General features: G+C 35.9%; 2 protein-coding genes across 2 annotated transcripts in view; one reads left to right on the forward strand and one right to left on the reverse strand.

Annotated features, from left to right (window-relative positions):
• LOC126827113 (phosphatidylinositol 4,5-bisphosphate 3-kinase catalytic subunit alpha isoform) overlaps window positions 1-20,765 on the reverse strand; it is a 324,427-nt gene that overhangs the window by 106,225 nt on the left and 197,437 nt on the right. The gene's annotated exons all lie outside the window — the stretch shown is intronic.
• LOC126827124 (ski oncogene) overlaps window positions 1-20,765 on the forward strand; it is a 73,382-nt gene that overhangs the window by 45,662 nt on the left and 6,955 nt on the right. Inside the window, exon 6 of the mRNA XM_050556336.2 lies at window positions 384-557. Coding sequence (XP_050412293.2) covers window positions 384-557 — 174 coding nt within the window. The remainder of the gene's footprint in view (window positions 1-383; window positions 558-20,765) is intronic.

Genomic DNA, 20,765 nt, shown 5'->3' on the forward strand with positions numbered 1-20,765 from the left:
TAGTCAGTATTTCCTAAGTGCTAAAGAGTTGATAAAGTAAAATTAACTGATGGATTCTGATGATTCAAAAAACAAAAATGAAGTCTGATGATTCAAAAACTAGGAATGGAGTCTGATATTCAAAAAACAAAAATGGTGTCAGATATTCAAAAAAACAAAAATGTAGTCAGATATTCAAAAAACAAAAATGGAGTCAGATATTCAAAAAACAAAAATGATATTCAAAAAACAAAAATGGAGTCAGATATTCAAAAATGGAGTTGGATATTCAAACAATAATGTCATATAATGCAAAAAAAATAAAATGGTAACATGTACCATGTCGAAAGACGATTAATTTGAAATATTTGTTTATTTATAGTTTATTTTTTTACCCGTTACAGGAATTAACTTCTCACAAGAATCGTTTACGCGAAGAACTGGAGAAGAAAAAGTCCCTTCACAAAGAAAACAACCGTATTCGTATCGAAAGTGAATGTAGGTTACAAGAGGCAGCAGAAGAAAAAGAAAGACTTCTAGCAGAAGTCAGAAGAATGAAAGAACGGGAAGAATCCGGGGTAAATATAATAGATTTATATTTTTTAAATCTTACGTTATATTTTGCGATCATGTGGACGGCCTGAAAATGCGAGTGGGGTACCTATTGTAGTGAGTTTCTAACCGATAGTGAGGTTGGGTGACCAAATAGTTTAACTAGTTTTGTCATTGAGTCAAGTGGGGTGATTTCAATTCGCAGTTTGTATGTGACCAGGTGTAGGGTCGCCTGTCCAACCTCGAAGGGTTTCTCTAGGTTTCCTCCCTCTGCTTAAGACCCTTATGATCTAGTAAATTATCGAAATAGAACTGAACATTGGCGTGCACATAAAAGATCACTTGGCAGTTGGCATTCGATATAAGAGTAGGCCGTAGCGCCGCTTTCTGGGCAAAATTTCCCTCATAACACACTGTTCGGAGCAGAACAGTAGGGCGTTTAACCTTATTTCATTTCACATAATTTTAGAAACAATACACAAGAATTGAATCCTATTTTATTTTTACAATACAGACGAAACTAGTCTCTCACATCCCAGATAACCAGGTCCTAAAATAGCCACTCATATCTCATATATTCCCTATTATACTTTTGCCCATATGTAACGATATGATGTATATCGCATTGGAATTGGAGAACCATAATCAAATTATAACGACTGAAGAGAGAAATTTAGCGGGATGGCAGGAAACAGACATGTTCTAAACATATTACAAATGTAAAAAAATAAAAGCTATTTATCCGAAGGGAATCGTGGAGGTGGAACGACGGCTTTGTATAGCCGACAGAATTAAGTTTGTATTTACTCAAATTATTAGAAACTACTGGTGGCCGACATAAAGACGTAATGAAGCATTGATTTGTATTTAGCAGACGTGTTAAAAACTCGACATGCGGCTGTGATGATCAACAATATTCACATACCGGATCTTCCCATGGAGAAATGTCCGGTAAATTATGCAGCAAGATTTGAAATATGAAATTGATTTTCGATAAATTCAGATTATAAAGTTTAATAACTTTTGAAAAGTCGCAGAAATTGTGACTTTATGACTGTAGCAATTGATTTAGAACGGTCGGCCATGAATATGCCATACCATAAGCCCTGCAGGATACTGATTCTATTAATATTATCTTGAGTGTAAATACGATGATTTGTGGTGATTTGATATACGGGGTAACTATTTATCATGATTTCGCCTTGAGCTATGTGTTGATTGTAGTGGTCATTCGGCTATAGCATGAATAGAAAGGACATGACTTCAGGTGGTAATAAGTTGAACAGTTTATAGATATCTATGTTGGCTGTCTGGTGTTAACTTTATTATCAACTGTATTACAATTATTATATCATAAGTTATATAAGTAACAATTAGATACTAGTTATCTGAAATTTCTTAAAATTCGAGATAAATTGTTATCTTTTGTATATTAAGGACAGGTGATATGTATTTAAACAGTTTTAGACTAGTTTATAGATACAGATGTTGCTTGTCTGTTATTAATTGTATTATAAACATGCTACCATTATTATATCATCACTAGTTACATACCTGGTTGAATGGTTAGCACACGCGTGCTGTATCATAAAGCCTGTTATTGAGTCAACTGGCGTGGTTTCGAATCCCCGGTTGTACGTGACAAGGAGTAGGGTCGCTTTTCCAACCTCATGGGTTTTCTCCGGGTCCTCCGGTTTCCTCCCACTGCTAAAGACCCCTACGCGCAAGCGAAATATTAAAATAAAATTGAACCATGTTAGTCCCAAAATGACCTTGTTTGTGTCAAGTGTACGTTAAACCCATTTCTCTCTCTATTCTCTTATTGGTATGTTATCAATGAAATGTTTTGGGGTGAAAGAGCCAATCAATAACACACAGAAAAAAAACGTTGGATGATGGCAGTCACAAGAACTTGGCAAAAACAAAAAAATATCTACTTTCTAGAATTAGCAGGTTATTTGAAGAGGATTGATCGCATTTTTCATGTAAGGTTATTCTGGAAGATTAATTAATAAAATCAAGTTGTGTGTAGAGGGCAACCATGGTCCGTCTGACAATGTGGCTTTCATTAGACTTAATCTAATGTCTGAGAAAAAAAATCTTGGCTGATTAGTTCAGAAATGTTGAGTTATGTTATACACCAGGAGCAGAAGTCAAGCAGAAGATTTCTGTTGTGGTTCTCACCTTCCTTGTTAGGGGTCAATCATTTCATTAGATGAAGGGATCAATCATTTCATTAGATGAAGGGATCAATCATTTCATTAGATGTAGGGGGAGGTTGGATGGTCGAATGGTTAGCGCGTGCACACTTTATTATAAGGTCTGTCATTGAGTCAACTGCCGTGGTTTTGATTCTCTGGTTGTACATGACAAAGAGTAAGGTCACCTGTCCAACCTCGTGGGTTTTCTCCGGGTTCTCCAGTTTCCTCCCACTGCTGAAGACCCCTACGCGCAAGCAAATTATTGAAATAAAATTGAACCATATGTTAGTCCGGAGATGACTTAGTTTGTGCCAAGTGGATGTTAAATCCCATCTCTCTCTCTCTCTCTCTCTCTCTCTCTCTCTCTCTTTTCCCCCCGCTTGCCTTGTCTTACAGGCCTTGTCTAATAGGTCGTTCAGACACTTATGTTTAAGCTTAGAATTAGGCATGGCCACACTCGTCATTTTGCTAGGAAGATAACGAACTGTGCAGCCAAAAGCCAACTGAAGCCAGCGATTTTAAGCCAACCCATTACAAGAGTCAACAACCAAAATAAGTCGGCTCTTACGAAAAGCCTTTAGTGAGCTAGAATTTTTTTTCCATCTTGGCGTTTAGACATAAAAATTAAACTATTTTAACGATCCCAGCGTTTTTTTTTAACTAGGTTAATTGTACGTCTGAACGGGATATAGTCTAACCTACATGACATCATTTAAAACCATGGTGAATCAACGTCCAAAACATGCATTAGTTTATTATGGGTGCATTAATAGTTCACACCCTTTAAGTGGTGTTTAGTAATTGTTGCATATGACATGAATTACATAAACTGTCATTTCAGTTTACAATAAACACTCTCTTGACCTTCACCCTGTCCTCATTGTTCATTTACACACAGCAGACATGAGGACCCCACAAAACGTATTTACAAAATTCTGTCCTTCAGCCGTCAAGACCTGGACGGTTGCCAATAATGTCTTAAAATTTCACCATTTTCCACTTATTTTTGTCCAAATTAATGAGCTGTTTGCGCTGCGGTGATCACAGGCAGACGTTACCCGTTTACTTACACGGTGCCACCAGATAAGAAGCAGACCCCACGGTATATACATTGTAAATTAATGTTTTCTTTAAAACCGTGATTAATTAGTGGTCATTAATTAGATTTTGTTTGGTGTAAACACTCAATTTGCTGGAAGATAAAACAAATTTCGGCCATTTTTTTCCCCCAAAATAAGATAAACATATCTGTGAGTTATTAATGAAGAATGGGCTAAAAAGAAGTTAAACATGAAATTTCCATATTGGTCTGGTTTTCAATGTCTTTTGAAGATTATTTTCGGTTTATAAGTTTTTCACTATTGGTATAATGACCTGACAAATGTCATTGGCCACAGCTTCACCCAGACCATCCATTTTGTTTTCTATGAAGAATGTGTTGCCAGTTTTGAATGAGAAAGGGGACTCAGTAGTAGTCTGTGGTGGTCGTTTGCGTCTTCATTAGCCCTGTAGGAGTAGAACAGTAAAACATTAAACACTATTTCATTTCAGTTTTCATTAGTCACATAGGTACATTTGTGTGGTTGCATATCACAACACATTTGAAAATTACTCTATATGGAAAGAGAGAGAGAGAGAGAAATGGGGCTTAACTTACACTCCACACAAACTAAGTCATTTGGGACTAAGATATGGTTTAATTTTATTTCAATAATTTGCTTGCGCGCAGTTGTCTTTAGCAGTGGGAGGAAACTGGAGGACCCGGAGAAAACCCATGAGGTTGGATATGCGACCCTTGTCATGTACAACCGGGGATCCAAAACCACGCCAGTTGATTCATTGACAGGCCTTATGATACAGCATGCACGTGCTAACCATTCAGCCATCCAACCCCCTCACCCCTATATGGAAAGAGATATGAAAACTAGATGGCATTGGACAGGCGAAACTATTCATTCTATGTGAGATCTGCTCCCACCATTCATTTCGGGATGGGTAGGGGGTGGTGGACATCAGCCTCACTGTTGACTTTTTTTTTAGAGATCTGCTTGCACCATTCATTTCTGAAGGGGGTTGGGGGGAGGTGGCTGCACATCTGACTCCCTGTTGGTTTCCTTTTGAGATTAACTCTCTCCATTCATTTCTGGAAGGGTGGGGGGGAGGGACATCATCCTCTCTGTTGGCTTGTTTTTGAGATCTGCTCTCACCATTCATACTGTTAAACACAATCATTCACAATGGCGTAATGAAATTAAAGTTCTCATGAGTATCGGATGAAGTTTATTTATAGATAACTCTTATAAACTCGTGTAGAAACATCTCTCAAGAACATGCTGCCACCAATTGAATACAGATGTGCTTTTAGAATATCTGGGCATACGTCAGAACTTGAACCTCACCCATTTATTCTATGACTATACGTGTCTGCATGTTGTTTACAAAATGTGTTTCTGAAGAAAAACGTTATTCTGCTATTTGATCGTTAAAATGACTAATTTGATCAGATGCACATATTAAGATCTTGTACATAGTTTTAATTAGGCCTGGTTTTTAGATAATTGAAAATAAAATGAAATGGGGGTTGAACGTCCTACTTTTTTTGCATCGTTTTAATTAGGTCTGTAATTAGGTCTGTAATTAGGTTTGGTTTGGAAATGATTGAAAATTAAATGAAATGGGGGTTTAATGGCCTAATTTTCTGCATCGACTGGGCTAATGAAGATACGCTGCCATATAGTTTGCTAATAAGAACATTTTACCCAGACAGCGCTGACACAGCCTACGCTTGTTTGGCATTCTAACTGTCTAGGGTTCTTATTAAAGTAGAGTTGTGAGAGAGAGAGAGAGAGAAATGGGGTTTAACGTCCACTCGACACAAACTAGGTCATTTCGGGACTAACATATGGTTCAATTTTATTTCAATAATTCGCTTGCGCGTAGGGGTCTTTAGCAGTGGGAGGAAACCGGAGGACCCAGAGAAAACCCACGAGGTTGGACAGGCGACCCTACTCCTTGCCACGTACAACCGGGGATTCGAAACCACGCCAGTCGACTCAATGACAGACTTTGGGATACAGCGCGCGCACGCTAACCATTCAGCCATCCAACCCCCAAGTAGAGAATTACTTGTGTCCAGTTTAAAGCTGACTGATTAATTTTGATAATGAGTGTTCAATTTACAAGTATTTAATTTCCTGACCACTGTTCAAAAATTAATCATTATACATCAATAATCAATTGGGTTGTTTATTTTTTAACAGTGATCGAGAAATTAAACGCTTGTAAACTAGACACAGGTACAAATTAGATGACTTTTGGTGATTTTAAACGATTTTTACGAATTTTTAAACAAAAGATTTGGTATTAAACAAATGTGAAAGAAATTTATGCTAAACACACAAGATTAAATGATCCCCGGGTTACAGTGACTGCTAGTACATGAGATCATACAATGGCAGTTATTTTTGTTCGCATACTTAGCTGCTTATTAAATCGTGTACAAATGATATTCTACTTTACTGGTTAGTCTGTCTGTAGTTAAATATAGATTCAGTGGTAGAAAAATATGCTTGGCTCGCTGTTTGCCTTGTACCATAATTGTGCCAGCCAGTCAGCCGGCCAGCCAGCCAGTCAGCCAGCAGACGGCTCTCAGTGCCAGACCTGTTAATAAGCTTCAAAGACAAATGCCAGTAATTATCGCAACATTAGCACGGAAGGAATTATTTTTATGAATGCTGATTATAGCGTTAAAGATCAGGTGTTGTGAATGGTTGTTGAGGTCATGTCCGTTCACTGACCAACTGTTATGTAAACTGTTTTAGGTCACAATTTCCAAGTGACCTCTCTCGACTAGGCTAGTCATTATCAAGCAATCATAAAATATAAGGAGACAATTTATACCTGTGAAAAAACAAGGTTAATACTGACCAACCAGAGACATCTTCTAAGAGAGAGTAAAACCAGGTCATATGGTTCAATTTTATTTCAATATTTAGCTTGTGCATAGGGGTCTTTAGCAATGGGAGGAAACTGGAGGACCCGGAGAAATCCCACGATGTTGGATAGGTGAACCTACTCCTTGTTACGTACAACTGGGGAATCAAAACCACTCAATGACAGACCTTAGGATACAACGCGCACGAGCTAACCATTAGGCCATCCAATCTCGCCCTAATTACCTTTAAGGAAACCGGGGGGGGGGGGGGGTTGGATGGCTGAATGCTTAGCACGTGCGCGCTGCACTGTATCATACGGTCTGTCATTGAGTCAACTGGTGGGGTTTCGATTCCCCAGTTCTACGTGACAGGGAGTAGAGTCGCCTGTCCAACCTCGTGGGTTTTCTCCGGGTCCTCCGATTTCCTCCCACTGCTAAAGACCCCGATGCGCAAGCGAATTATTGAAATAAAATTGAACCATGTGTTAGTCCCGGAATGACCTAGTTTGTGTCGAATGGACGTTATACCCCATTTCTCTCTCTCTCTCTCTCTTTAAGGAAACGTGACATGTATATAACTATTATAAGAGAAAGAATGGTGTTGATATTGATTGTATTATATGTCCATTCATTGACCAACTGTTATATACGGAGGTATTGATTATAATATAACATATGTACAGTACATATCACCCGCCCACATATATCCACCACTATATCAAAGACAATAGAATAATTAATATAGGCCAGTGGTCAATAAATCCTTTATATCACAGGCAATTAGGTGGCAGAATAGTCTAATGGCTGCAGACGCTTTTCTCCCACAGCTAAAGACTTCTAGGCGCAAGCATAGTTTTTAATTAAAATTTTACCATATGAAATAATCTACTGTATGTCAATTGGACGTTAAAAAGCACTTGTTCTACTCGTTAACGTTTCTTTTACGTTCATTTTCAGACTTAAGTTAAGAATTTAGAATTTACTCAAAATATTTAAACTAAAATATAGCCCTTTATAAAACTTTTGTTGTTTTAATGTATCAAATACATCAATAAGAAAATATGTGCAAAGTTTTGTGTTTCTGGATCTAAAGATATTTCTCATAAACCGCGATTGAAAGTTGAGTAGATTATCAACTTAAGCCTGAGAATGCTTTCTGAACTTGGAGCCTGGTTATTTTGTCCCATTCAAATGACCAGATTCTCTTCCTTGTCAGGACCCCCAGTGAATTAAATGGCCAATATCCGGATGAAAAATTTACGGGTGTATTATTAGTGCGAAAAAACGCCAATTCATTCAACAGTCTGAAATGAATCAACTTACGATATTGACACACTCGATCCTTTTGAAGTTTCAAGTTGTCAACTTTTTTTTCCGATGTACTATAAAAAAATGAATAATACACGAGTGTTAGAAAATATGGTTTTTTTGTACTTTAACAGGATATGTACAAATAAATCTTTAGATGACGCATGGTTGTGAAACTTGTCAAGTTTCAAATTTTTTTGCGTCTAAATTTGAAATTTAACCGCAGCAAATCTGTCATTTAATCAAGGTACACATAATATAGAGTACGTACAGTATTTAAAGTAACGACACGCCATTTGCTGAAATATCACATCCCTCATGGCTTAATCCATGTATTCATGTAATTTAATATTTAAAGTAGCTAAGTCTCTAACTCAATATCATCCAAAGTCTTCGACATTGAAAACATGCATTTTTTGTCAATTTAAATCAACATTGATGTTGTGATCTTACCGGAAAAAGATCGACTTCTGATATCCAATATTTAAGACAAAATAAATATTTTACTATTCGTGTACCATAATGCATTTCAGCGCCATTTGTAACAAGGGACTCAAAGAACGCGTCTAGACAGTTTCCATAAGTCATGTCAAACAGTGACGCCATATTCTTATCTAGGGAGCAGGCGCAATAAATACTATCATTGTAGACTGCAATAACCAGACGCTAGAGATTGTCATTCAATCAACTGATGTGGTTTAGATTCCTCGGTTGTCCAACCTCGTGGGTTTTCTCCAGGTCCCCTGGTTTCCCCCCACTGCTAAAGACCCCTACGTGCAAGCAAATTATTGAAATAAAATTGAACCCGAAATGACCTAGTTTGTGTTGAGTGGGCGTTAAACCCCATCTCTCTCTCTCTCTCTCTCTCTCTCTCACTAATTGGTGACCACAAATTAATCTGACATACTTTCTCAGTTTTTATCCACATAATTCATTTAACAGCCTGCACAAAGCTTTTTTTTTTCTGTTCCATGCGTGTAACTAGTTCTAGGTTTGTAATAGCTTATTAGTAATGAGCGAAAACTTCAGGCATGGTATAAAACAACAAGCCATTTAAGATGTGCCTGTTGATATTCCAAATAAACGTTGTTTTTTTTTAAAACTTTATTTACATAGCTCACGACTTCACATAAACAGAGATGTTTAAATCGATTTTATTGATATCAATATCAGGTTATGTACATTATGTAAGCGGTTTCATGAAAGTAATTACCGTTGACGATACATCGTGATAAGTCATTACCACCAACCGGCTGATTAATCGACTCTTGGCTTTACTTTGATGCAATGTTTATATCATCGAAACATAATCGTGAATCCATTTTATGAATGTTGGATATTGACGATCGGTACGGAAACGAAAACAGGATACATCGATGTTAAATCTATAACGGGGTATTATTATATCATATCGATGGATAATTTTCTCAGGATATAAGAACGCCATGTACGATTGTTCGTTTTCTGTTATTCGGGGGTGAGTTTTCTATATGGGAGCCGACAAATAAACAATAGGCATGACAGAGTCAACAATGTTAACCACACTGGTTAAACAAAACACAAAACAGAAACCCTGGTATGTTGAATGTCAATAAAAGACCTATTGGTCTAGACGAGGTCTATACAGCTAATCCCATGTATAACATAATATGTTTTATTTCTCTTTTACGAGTTTTTTGTATCTCCCCAGGCTCCTTAGCAAGGAGACACTTATCCTCTAATTCAGTATCCTCATTGTTTTTAGTCAGATATGATGAATTACCATATACTATAATGGGTTTTATAAACATGTGATGTATACCAGTGCGTTAAAAAAGGAGCCACTATGGCTTAATCAGCTAAACAGTGACTAACTATCCAGTAACACTGTCTAGTCCTTCGGACGAGACAATAAAACAAGGTCCAGTCCACGTAAAAGAACCCTTGACAGTTGGAATTTGAAATAATTGTTTCTATGCAATACAATTACCGTTTATTATAGATGAATGTTTATTAATGAGTGATATATTGAAACAAAATAAAATGGGGTTTAATTTCCTACTGTTCTGCTCCAACTAGAGCTAATGAAGACGGACGGGCATGTGCCATACATTGTGCTATGAGGGAAATTTTGACCGGGCAGCGGCACTATAACTTACTCTTATATTAAATTCCAAATGCCAAGGGATCTTTTACGTGCGTGCCAATGTGTACACAGGACCTCAGTTTTTCATACAATCCGAACGACTAGACAGCTGTCCATGCCAGGCCCTCCAAGGGATCTTTTACGTGCATGATATATTGACAAGGAATCTCTTTATCATTGCTTGAGAAAAATGGGATTTAAACTAGGTCATTTTAGGACTATTTTATTTCAACAATTTGCTTGTGCATAGGGGTCTTTAGCAATGGGAGGACCCGGTGAAAACCCATGAGGTTGGACATGCGACCCTACTCCTTGCCACGTACAACCGGGGATTCGAAACCACGCCAGTCAATTCAATGACAGACCTTATGATACAGCGCACACATGGCTAACTATTCGCCCATCCAACCCCTATCACATGAGTAAATGATGATTATTGATATATTTAATGCGAGAAATTTATTAATGCAATAAAAGTACATAAATACACATGAGTGAATAAATGTATAGTGGTGATATTTGATTATAATACAGGTTACAAAATCTAGCTTGTAATAGTCTAGTTTTTGAACGGAAATGAAATGGCAGGACGCCCTGTTCCTAAGGGAATATCTATGTTATCTACCCTGTTATACAATAGTAAACCAGATAGATGCGACCTGACCTCATTTAAAGACAACTGTGTCTTAAAGATACAGTATGTAAGATTTAGATAAATAGCTGGCCCCGAGTTTACAAAGCATTTTCAGACTTAAGTTAAGAATTTACTCAAAATTGTTCACCTTATTTTAACTAGAATATAGCCCTTTATAAAACTTGTGTTGTTTTAATGTATCAAATACATCAATAAGAAACTATGTGAAAAGTTGTTTTTTTCTGAATCAAAGATATTTCTCATAAAAAGTGATTGAAAGTTGAGTCTGAGAATCCTTTGTGAACTCCGGACCATGTCGCTCCTGCTATAATAGTTCAAAATTAGATAATGAAAACTGAATATATTGAAAATTTCATTTAATTTACTTTCTGAGCAAAGTGTTGGAAGATCTAGCAGAATTTGTTTATTATAATTTTAAAAGTAAATCATTAAATGAAAATTGCATTTCAATCCGTTTAAATCTCTGACATCCGATGGTCTAGAAAGTTCATTATAGGCTTGTCATGTGAATAAGTAAATAACATTTAAAGCCAAAATAAAAACCTGCAATAAGTAGATTTAGCTCTTACATAATGGGTCGTTAACCGATTTTTATCTTTCAAAATTTTTGTTTTGGTTTAGAACTTTCTTGAACATAAAAATAGATGAATTATGAGAAATCAGAGTGTGAAATACATACAACTTGTCTTACTTTCTAAGCAGTAATTTCAATATTTTAACACTCTGAAGTTTTCACCTTTTAAAAAAAACAACAAATGCCAAGGACATGTCTTTAGAGAATTATGACGGCCCACTGAAACATCGGATGAACACTTTAAAAATTTTATGTGCACCTCGGTAAGGTCAGGCTGCACCAAATCTGTTGTGTACGTGAAAAGGTCATAAATAGGGCGTAGTATATTTTTCATTTCTGTGTAGTTTATAATAGTGTGCACTTGTAGAAAACTGGATCGGGTTGTTTTTATACACCTAAAACATTTAAAATAACGTATCCATTGATTTATGTTCTGTCAGCAGATGCAAATTCCCATAAATTAAAACTTAAGACATGAAACAGTATGCTTTAAATACAGGCTTTTAAAATGAACGAGTGCTTTTAAATTGTTTATCTTTAAAAGTAAAGCCATATAATCATAGGTAATTCACTTTGATTTAAGATTATTGTAGCTGGGCGGAGAGAAAGAAGCTCTTCTCAAATTTAACGTGTTTGTCACAAAATTATACCTGCCAGGTTCAAAATGGAGAAGATTAAATTTAAAGTGACAGTAAGGCTACACTATTTTAATTTTGAGTTTTTCAGGGTGTTGATAGATAAATAGCCAATTGAATCACATGAAACATGTTTTGTTTAAACAAGCATTATGTCAAAGCTAAATCTGCCTATTGGAGGTCTTTCTTTAGGCTTGAAATGTAATCTAAATTATTAATTAGACATTAATTAACTTATCCAGACCATAATCAAATCTCGATGCCGTCGCTAGTCTGTGATATTTTGTGGATTGGTATACATTTCTTTAAAAATAATTAAACGTAAAAATGGATAATCGAGACTTTGTTTTTTATCATACCGACTTTAGTAATGATGATTGAGGCTAGTCAAAAATTCAAAAAAATTGAGAGTGGAGCAATTTGACTGAAATTTTCAGCATATTCTATTTAGGTCATATTCGTTTTAACTATCAGAGCGAGAACTGTCAACTCTTTATCTAATCTCCCATAATTCCCCATTAAAATTTCAAAACTTAAACATTTGGAGAACTAAAAGCTTTTGACAAGTGCCACATAGACTGAATGTGGTTGCCTTTTATGAATAATGGTGCTTTAACTGAGACTGAATGTGGTCGGTTTTATGAATATTGGTGCTTTAATTGAGACTGAATGTGGTCGGTTTTTATGAATATTGGTACTTTAAATGAGACTGTTTTTTATGGCTTTTATATTGAGGTTTAAACTTCCTTGAATGACATTTTGAAATAGAGGTAAAATATTCATAATAACACAACTTTATAGATTTACTACTTCTTGGTTTATTACATGCAACGTTTCAATACTCTTTATCAAGCAATCAATCTTTGTCATTGCTTGATAAAGATACCTGTAAGAGTATTGAAACGTTGTATATAATAAACCAAGAAGTATTAAATCTATAAAGTTGTGTTATTATGGTTAAAACTGATTGTTTATTTAATTATGGTTAAAATCGGTTTAAGTAAAATAGTTATCAGACTAATCCTTATAAGACATATAGAAATAGATTTCACTAAAAATAAATTATTATTATTATTATTCGATTTATATAGCGCTTCATTACACGTGAAGTGTTTCTAAGCGCATGTCACAAACATATACTTCAAACACACAGAAACAATCAAAATCAGGAGAACATAATTAAACACAGCTGCCTGTTAGGCGCTATTATTCAAAGGTTTATATCCAACAAATCAACCGGCTAATCTCTATATTGAACTCAGTCGAGGTATTACCTGATGAACACCTACACCAAGTAGAGTTCAAAAAATAAAAACGAAATTTAAAAGAATCAACTTCATTAACAAAAATTAAACAATCAAAAACTAAACAGATAAATCAAATTCAAACGAAACAAATAAAACAAAGAAAATGAAAAGAGAAGTTCATACACTTATATGGATATACTACTTCTGAATTTTATTAACATGCTATGTTTCAATACACATACAGGTATCGTTATCAAACAAATAATGATACTTGCTTGATAACGATACCTGTATGTGTATTGCAACATAGCATGTTAATAAAATTCAGAAGTAGTGTATCCATATAAGTGTGTTTATTTTTAGTTTCTGACTGTTATTATACTCTCCAGTGATAAAAAAAAACCCGTAGGAAACCTAAGACTTCGGACCATATGTATAAAATTGTATATTTCTAATCGCTTAATAAAATGCGAGGAGGATAATATTTTGTGTAAATAAACTGTTTATATATTGAAGGTTAAAGACCTTTACGAAATGGTATGTGTACTTTTCGTGAGAACCCAGCAGATGGATTGTAGGTCGAATATACCACTGGTATTTGAATACTAGTGATATAAGTTTGTTAATTTAACCTTCCTGACCCTATGTGTACATTGTAGTAATATCTATGGCCTTTGTGCCAAATATCTATGGCCTTTGTGCCAAACTTATAGCCTCCCTCAGTTAGTGGAACTCAGAACTCACTGGCCGAAAAGTAGCTCTATTTTGGGTTTTAGAATTCTCTCTATGGCTGTCAGTGTACTGTAATCAGATTGCTGTCAAATGAAATGAAATGGGGTTCAATGTCCTATTGTTCTGCTCCTATGCTGGGCTAATGAAGACGGGCATACGCCATACAGTGTGCTATGAGGGAAATTTTGCCCGGGCAGCGGCACTATCGCCTTCTCTTATATCAAATTCCAACTGCCAAGGGATCTTTTACGTGCATTCCAATGTATACACAGGACCTCAGTTTTTCGTATCATCCGAAGAACTGGACAGCTGTCCTTGTCAGGCCCTCCGTCCTGCATCACTGACAAGGGGGAACCACACCGAAAAATCTGGATGAACTTTCTCGGCCAATGCAGGGATCGAACACCCGACCTCAGATTGCTGTCAACTGTAGACGTTATTTACCACATATGGTCATAAACTACTATCTAAATCAGAATTTCTAAGATAAGATTTCAAATTCTTATAAACAAAAGGAGAGAAGGTTTAACTTCCACTCGTCACAAACCAAGTCATTTCGGGACTTACATATGGTTCTATTTTATTTCAATAATTTGATGGCGCATAGAGGGAGGAACCGGAAAACCCGGAGAAAACCCACACGATTAGGCAGGCGAGATGGAAATATTGTCAAATATGGTAATGAAATGGTTGCATTCAGTAATTATTAATGACTGTTAATGATAACATGTCCAATGAGGGGCTTCATTACTCCATGTGTTGACCGAGAAAGTTCATCAGGATTTTCCGGTGGGGTTTCACTTTGTCAGTCGTGCTGGACACAGGGCTTGGCAAGGGCAATGTACAGTTGCTCGGATGAGATGAAAAACCCACGTCCCATGTAGACATTGTTGTGCACATATAAGAGTAGGCTGTAGCGCTGCTATGCATACAAAATTTCGCTCATAGCACACTGCGTAACGCACACCTGTCTTAATTAGCCCAGTCAATGCGTAACGCACACCTGTCTTAATAAGCCCAGTCAATGCAGAACAAAAGGATGTTAAACCCCATTTCATTCCATTTATCGGACTTGATTTGATCAAAACCTGGACTGCATGTTAGGTTATTTTACTACCTGTATTTATAAATTGTTTCAATAGCATTTAGTAAATTGAACTGGAATATACAGGTGACAATTCTATGTAATACAATTACTGCTTATTACAGGCTTCTCTGTAACTAAGTATTGTTGTGTGTCAGCATTAACCAAGTATTGTTGTGTACATTTATATATTGTCTTGTTATATTTTCATATTTTATCATTGCTTGATAATGACTAGAGAAGCCTAGTCGAAACGTCACTCAGTAATAAGCAGTAATTGTATTACATAGAATTGTCACTGGTATTTATTGGTCTGAACCTTGAAAGGGCTCGGCTATGATTGAATTACAATTGGGGCCTATTTGTCTCGTCGTCAGGAGAATTAATCCCATTCGAAGCCAGTGTGTATTCACCACATTTCATCGAAGTCGGCTACACCCAGATGGTATCGTTTCTCTAGGAATTTAATTTAGTAGCAGAAATTCAAATTTAAACCCTCTTTTGAAGTCTGTACTTACCAAATACCAATTTTCTTTTTTCGCGAAGTCGATCATGTTTGTCTGTTTATCTAGACAACATTTTAACAAGCAGACGCTAAAACATTTTATGTTTTCACAAACATTTCTCCCCCAAATTACTCAACTTTTATTGGACTCTCGCATTTTATTCGTGGTTAAATAAGATAAGGAAAAGAAATTTGGATTGAAAGACATTAAATGTGTTTTATATGATTTGTTGATTATAAATGGAGATAAAATACTTGACGAACCTCTCACCGTGTCATTTCCTCAGATATCAAGGGGGAGAATTTCAGCCTTAATGAATCTTAGCATGTTGTTTCTCTTAACGGTTTTGTTTGCTTATTGCAAATGTAAGGACTTGTTGTACACTTACGTAATGTTGCACAATCGTTATGATGCAGTGATTACATGCATTCTTCAGAGATGATCAACTTTTTTTTCTACTTTGGTGTTTGAACAATGACACCATTTCTCCCAGGGCCATGAAAAATAACAACCAATAAAAATGAATAATTTGGCTTTCAGAAGGTCAGTTGACGACAAAAGTGTTTATTTAAGCCCCAATGAATTGTGGTCTGTTATAAAGTGACCGGTTTTTATCAAGAGAGAATAAAAGTAGTGGATATCTTATCTCGGACTGTTGTTTATTGGCTTGAGGCAGACAGCCCTGTAAAACTAATGATGAAAACTGGGGCAAAGGTATCAGATGTATGACCTGAGGTCACCTTGCTCCCTGCTGTGTGAGCTCTGGTTTTAAATTGGCTAGTTACCCTACTAATCCCTAAACCCTGTCCTGACCTATTTTACCTGGTCCTGTCCTTCTACTTTCAATGTAACAAGGGTATCATTTAATCTTGTGTATCTAGCACTAAAATCTTTCACATCAAAATTAAATCTTTGTTTAATCTTGTGTATCTAGCACTAATTCCTTCCACATTCATTTAATATAAAATCTTTGTTTAAAAATTTGTAAAAATCATTTAAATTCACCAAAAATCATCTAATTTGTACTTTTGTCCAGTTGAAAGCTGACTGATTAATTTTATAATGAGTGTCCAATTTACAAGTATTTAATTTCCTGACCACTGTTCAAAAATAGATCATTGTATATCATTAATCAATTGGGTTGTTTATTTTCTAACAGTGATCGAGAATTACCGCTGCCTCGGTAAAATTTCTCTCACAACACACTGCATGGTGTATGTCGTCTTCATTAGCCCGGTTGGTGCAGAAAAGTAGGATGTTAAAGCCCATTTCTTCTGTTGTCGATGTTTGTAACGGGGGGTTGGATGGCTGAATGGTTAGTACGTGCGCGCTGTGTCATACGACCTGTCATTAAGTCAACTGACGTGGTTTCGAGTCCCCGGTTGTACGTGACAAGGAGTAGGGTCGTCTGTCCAACTTCGTGGGTTTTCTCCAGGTCCTCCGGTTTCCTCCCACTGCTAAAGACCCCTACGCGCAAGCGAATTATTGAAATAAAATTAAACCATATGTCAGTCCGGAAATGACCTAGTTTGTGTCGAGTGGATGTTAAACCCCATTTCTCTCTCTCTCTGTTTGTAACAGTTATGTTTTTAGGATTACGACAATGGATATATTATATCTTTAACTCTGAAGAATTCGACATCAAGACATATTGACTTTCATGAATGCCAGCGGCTCCAAAATAAAGGCAATTCTAGGAAATTGTTTATCTAAATTCAAAATAATACCACATGTTTTCTCTAAATGCCAAATTTCTGGAAAGTCTGAAAAAAATGTTATGTTTATTCGTCAAAATTGATTACATGTGCATACGATCTAGAGGAAACAACACCATACCAAATTTAACTTTTTGAAACAGGAGGGGAGCCCTATAATATTTACCACACAGGAAACCAGAAATCTGAATTGATCTTGGAGTAGAAATTTGTCAAATTAAGGTTAATAAATGACCCTTGACCTATAAAAGCAGTTGTTTATAGATAGAGGGTGTCCAGTTTATGTCAAACCAGTGTCCATAGTAACTTAAACACTTCACTTGAGTGACATATGGCCAGATTTAGATAACAGAGAAAATAAACTGCCCCCTCTAAAAACGGGTCGTATTTCACATATTATTCTGGAGACATTCTAAGAGAATAAATTTGTTTTTATATCCAAGGCTTTGATTTTTGTTTTGAGTAAAAAGAAAATGTCCCTCTTTCGATTTTGGTTACTATTTTAGTTACACCTCCCTCGATTATAAGAGAATGAATTTGTTTTTTATCAAAGACTTTGGTTCTGTGGTGTGTTAGAAGAAATGTCCCTCTCTCGATTTTAGGTAGACCTCCCTCGATTCTAAGACCATGAATTTGTTTTGTATCTAAGGCTTTGGTTCTGTGGTGTGTTAGAAGAAATGTCCCTCTCTCGATTTTAGGTAGACCTCCCTCGATTCTAAGACCATGAATTTGTTTTGTATCTAAGGCTTTGGTTCTGTGGTGTGTTAGAAGAAATGTCCCTCTCTCGATTTTAGGTAGACCTTCCTCGATTCTAAGACCATGAATTTGTTTTGTATCTAAGGCTTTGGTTCTGTTTTGAGTAAACAAAAATGCCCCTTTCTTGATTTTAGCTACAATTTTAGTTAGACCTCATTGATTCTAAGGCATGAATTTGTGTTGTATCCAAGGCTTTAGTTCTGTTATGAGTAAAAAAGAAAATGTCTCTACCTCGATTTTCGATAAAATTGTACAACATTGAGTTGATTCGCAACAGGTCTGTAACATTCTCGGTTTAAAAGTACAAAGTAGTCGGAGAATATTCTGTTATGTCAATATGGCTGCCAGCCATGAGACTTGTAATTTGTGATCTCGGTGAATGTATATTTACCATTCCTCGATTCCAAACAGGTTAGCTCAGACGTTCTGCAATTGTTTTGACTTCTGAGGAGTAAATTGTAGTAGCAGACATTTTGTCTGTCGTTATACTTAGAAGCTATAAACCTACTGCTTGGCCTTGAGCAGCCATTAAAATTATCCTGAAATCTGGAATAACTATTGGTCTACTTTCTAAGCATATTTTTATTTTGGTTTATCGCTTTTGGTATGGTGCTTAACTTCAGACATTTTTTGCAGGTTGCCAAAAGACGGTTGTGATTCATATTACATGTGCTTGTATGTTAAGTAGGTGACAGGCTTCCTTGTATTTTTCCGACAGTATTTAATGTACCCAGTAGCTTTTAACTGACTGTCTCCACTAGTGTTTTTTTAAACGGCTAATATGAAAGAGAACGTCGAGGTTTGAAGAAGTTATATTGTCAAAATGTTTGAAGTAGAAAATGATTTTGTCTAAGTGGTTGTTAACTTCAACAGCATGTGGAAAATTATGTTTCAACAATCGGTTATAACTGGTGTCCGAGGGTAATCGTTGTAATCTTTGTTCGATATCGAACATGTGATATGTAAATATCTTGAACAAGATAATAGATTAGAATAGATTTGATGTACATATATGGTAGTCCTTTAATCAAAATTATCAACAACTTCTAGGCAATATGCTATTCATACATTCATAGATACATTCTGTAAGATTTAGATAAAGAGCTGACCATTCTTGCTATAATAGCTCAAAAATAGATAATGTAAAATGAAAATATTGAAAATTTCTTTCAAATTACTTCACTCTGAGCCAAGTTATCACTGTTTGTAGTTTTGACAACATGTGTGCGTTGTGGTAACCAGGGCACTGGTTTATTTGAGACTTGGCCTCGCTTTCCCATTTTTAAATTAAATTTTTAAATGGCAAACTGTTCTAATCTAGTTAAAATCTCGAAAGTTGATTATGGTCTGGATAATTTAACTAATGTCTAATTAATAGTTTATATAACATTTCAGGCCTAAAGAAAGACCTGCAATAGGCAGATTTAGCTTTTGCATAATATATGTTTAAGCAAGATTAAAAATACTGGCATTAGTAAACTTTTCTTTGCTCTGAGCATTTTACGAATAATCGAGTGACATGGCTTTGATTCCCCGCTTGTACGTGACAAGGAGAAGGGTTGCCTGTTTCCAGGTCCTCCGGTTTCCTCGCACTGCTAAAGACCCCTACACGCAAGCAAATTATTGAAATGAAATCAAACCAGAGCCATATGCTAGTCCCGAAGTGAACAAGTTTATGTCGAGTGGACTTGAAACTCTCTCTCTCTCTCTCTCTGCAATCTATAGATGTCTTCAAATGTTAATAATGCATGTAAGTAATTGTACATAAGCCGTACAGTTTTATGCAGATGTTTTTTCTTGGTGCACACAAGTCATGCAGAATCTAGATGTATACCTATATATATATATATATCCTAAAATAGTAGCTGCACTACTTTGATTCATGGTAAACGATGAAAAGATAAAAGGTATTCCCACACAAACTGATTTCAACACTGATTTAATGACATTTTGACATTTTAAAGTACTTTTGTGGGTCTTGGGACTATTCATAAATAATGGCTATATACATGTATATATATTGGCCCACTTTTTCTTTAAAATCCGGTCAGTCAAAAATTTATATGGAGAACTATCACAAGCACGAAGTTAAAGGAGCCAAATCACTAATATTTGAGACCTAGAAATTGACACAAATGGGTCGCATCGCATATAATAATGTAATGTGAATGTACATAAACTGATTTACATTCAACCGTTTCTGTTTTTACTGTAATTTCTAATTCGGTTATGTTCGGCGAAATACGCCAGAAGTCTCAATTCAATGGCAATCTTTAGCGTCTGGTTATTCCAGTCTACACCGATGATATTTATTGTGCATGCTCTCCAGATAAGAATATAGTGTCTCACCATTTGGCATGACTTGTGGAATATGTCTAGACGCGTTCTTTGAGTCCCTTGTTCCAAATGGCGCTGAAACGCATTATGGTACACAATGGTAAAATGTTTATTTTGTCTTGAATATTGGATATCAGAAGCCCATCTTTTCCCTGTAAGATCACAATATCAATGTTGATTTAAATTGACAAATAATTCGTGTTTTCAATGTCGAAGAATTTTGGTGATATTGAGTTAGAGACTTGGCTACTTTAACACTAGTCGAAACATTGTGCTCCATTGTGTTGTGTAGTTTATCGTGCTCCATTGCGAAATGTCACTCAAGGATAAAATTCAGTTCAGTCAAGTCGACATTAACTAAAAGCCACCTCAAAAAAAGAATCTGAATAAAAGCAAAACTTAAAATGATATCAACATGTTAAAAT

This window comes from Patella vulgata, chromosome 7 (genome assembly GCF_932274485.2).
Source record: "Patella vulgata chromosome 7, xgPatVulg1.2, whole genome shotgun sequence".
In the NCBI taxonomy this organism is placed as follows: Eukaryota; Metazoa; Mollusca; class Gastropoda; family Patellidae; genus Patella; species Patella vulgata.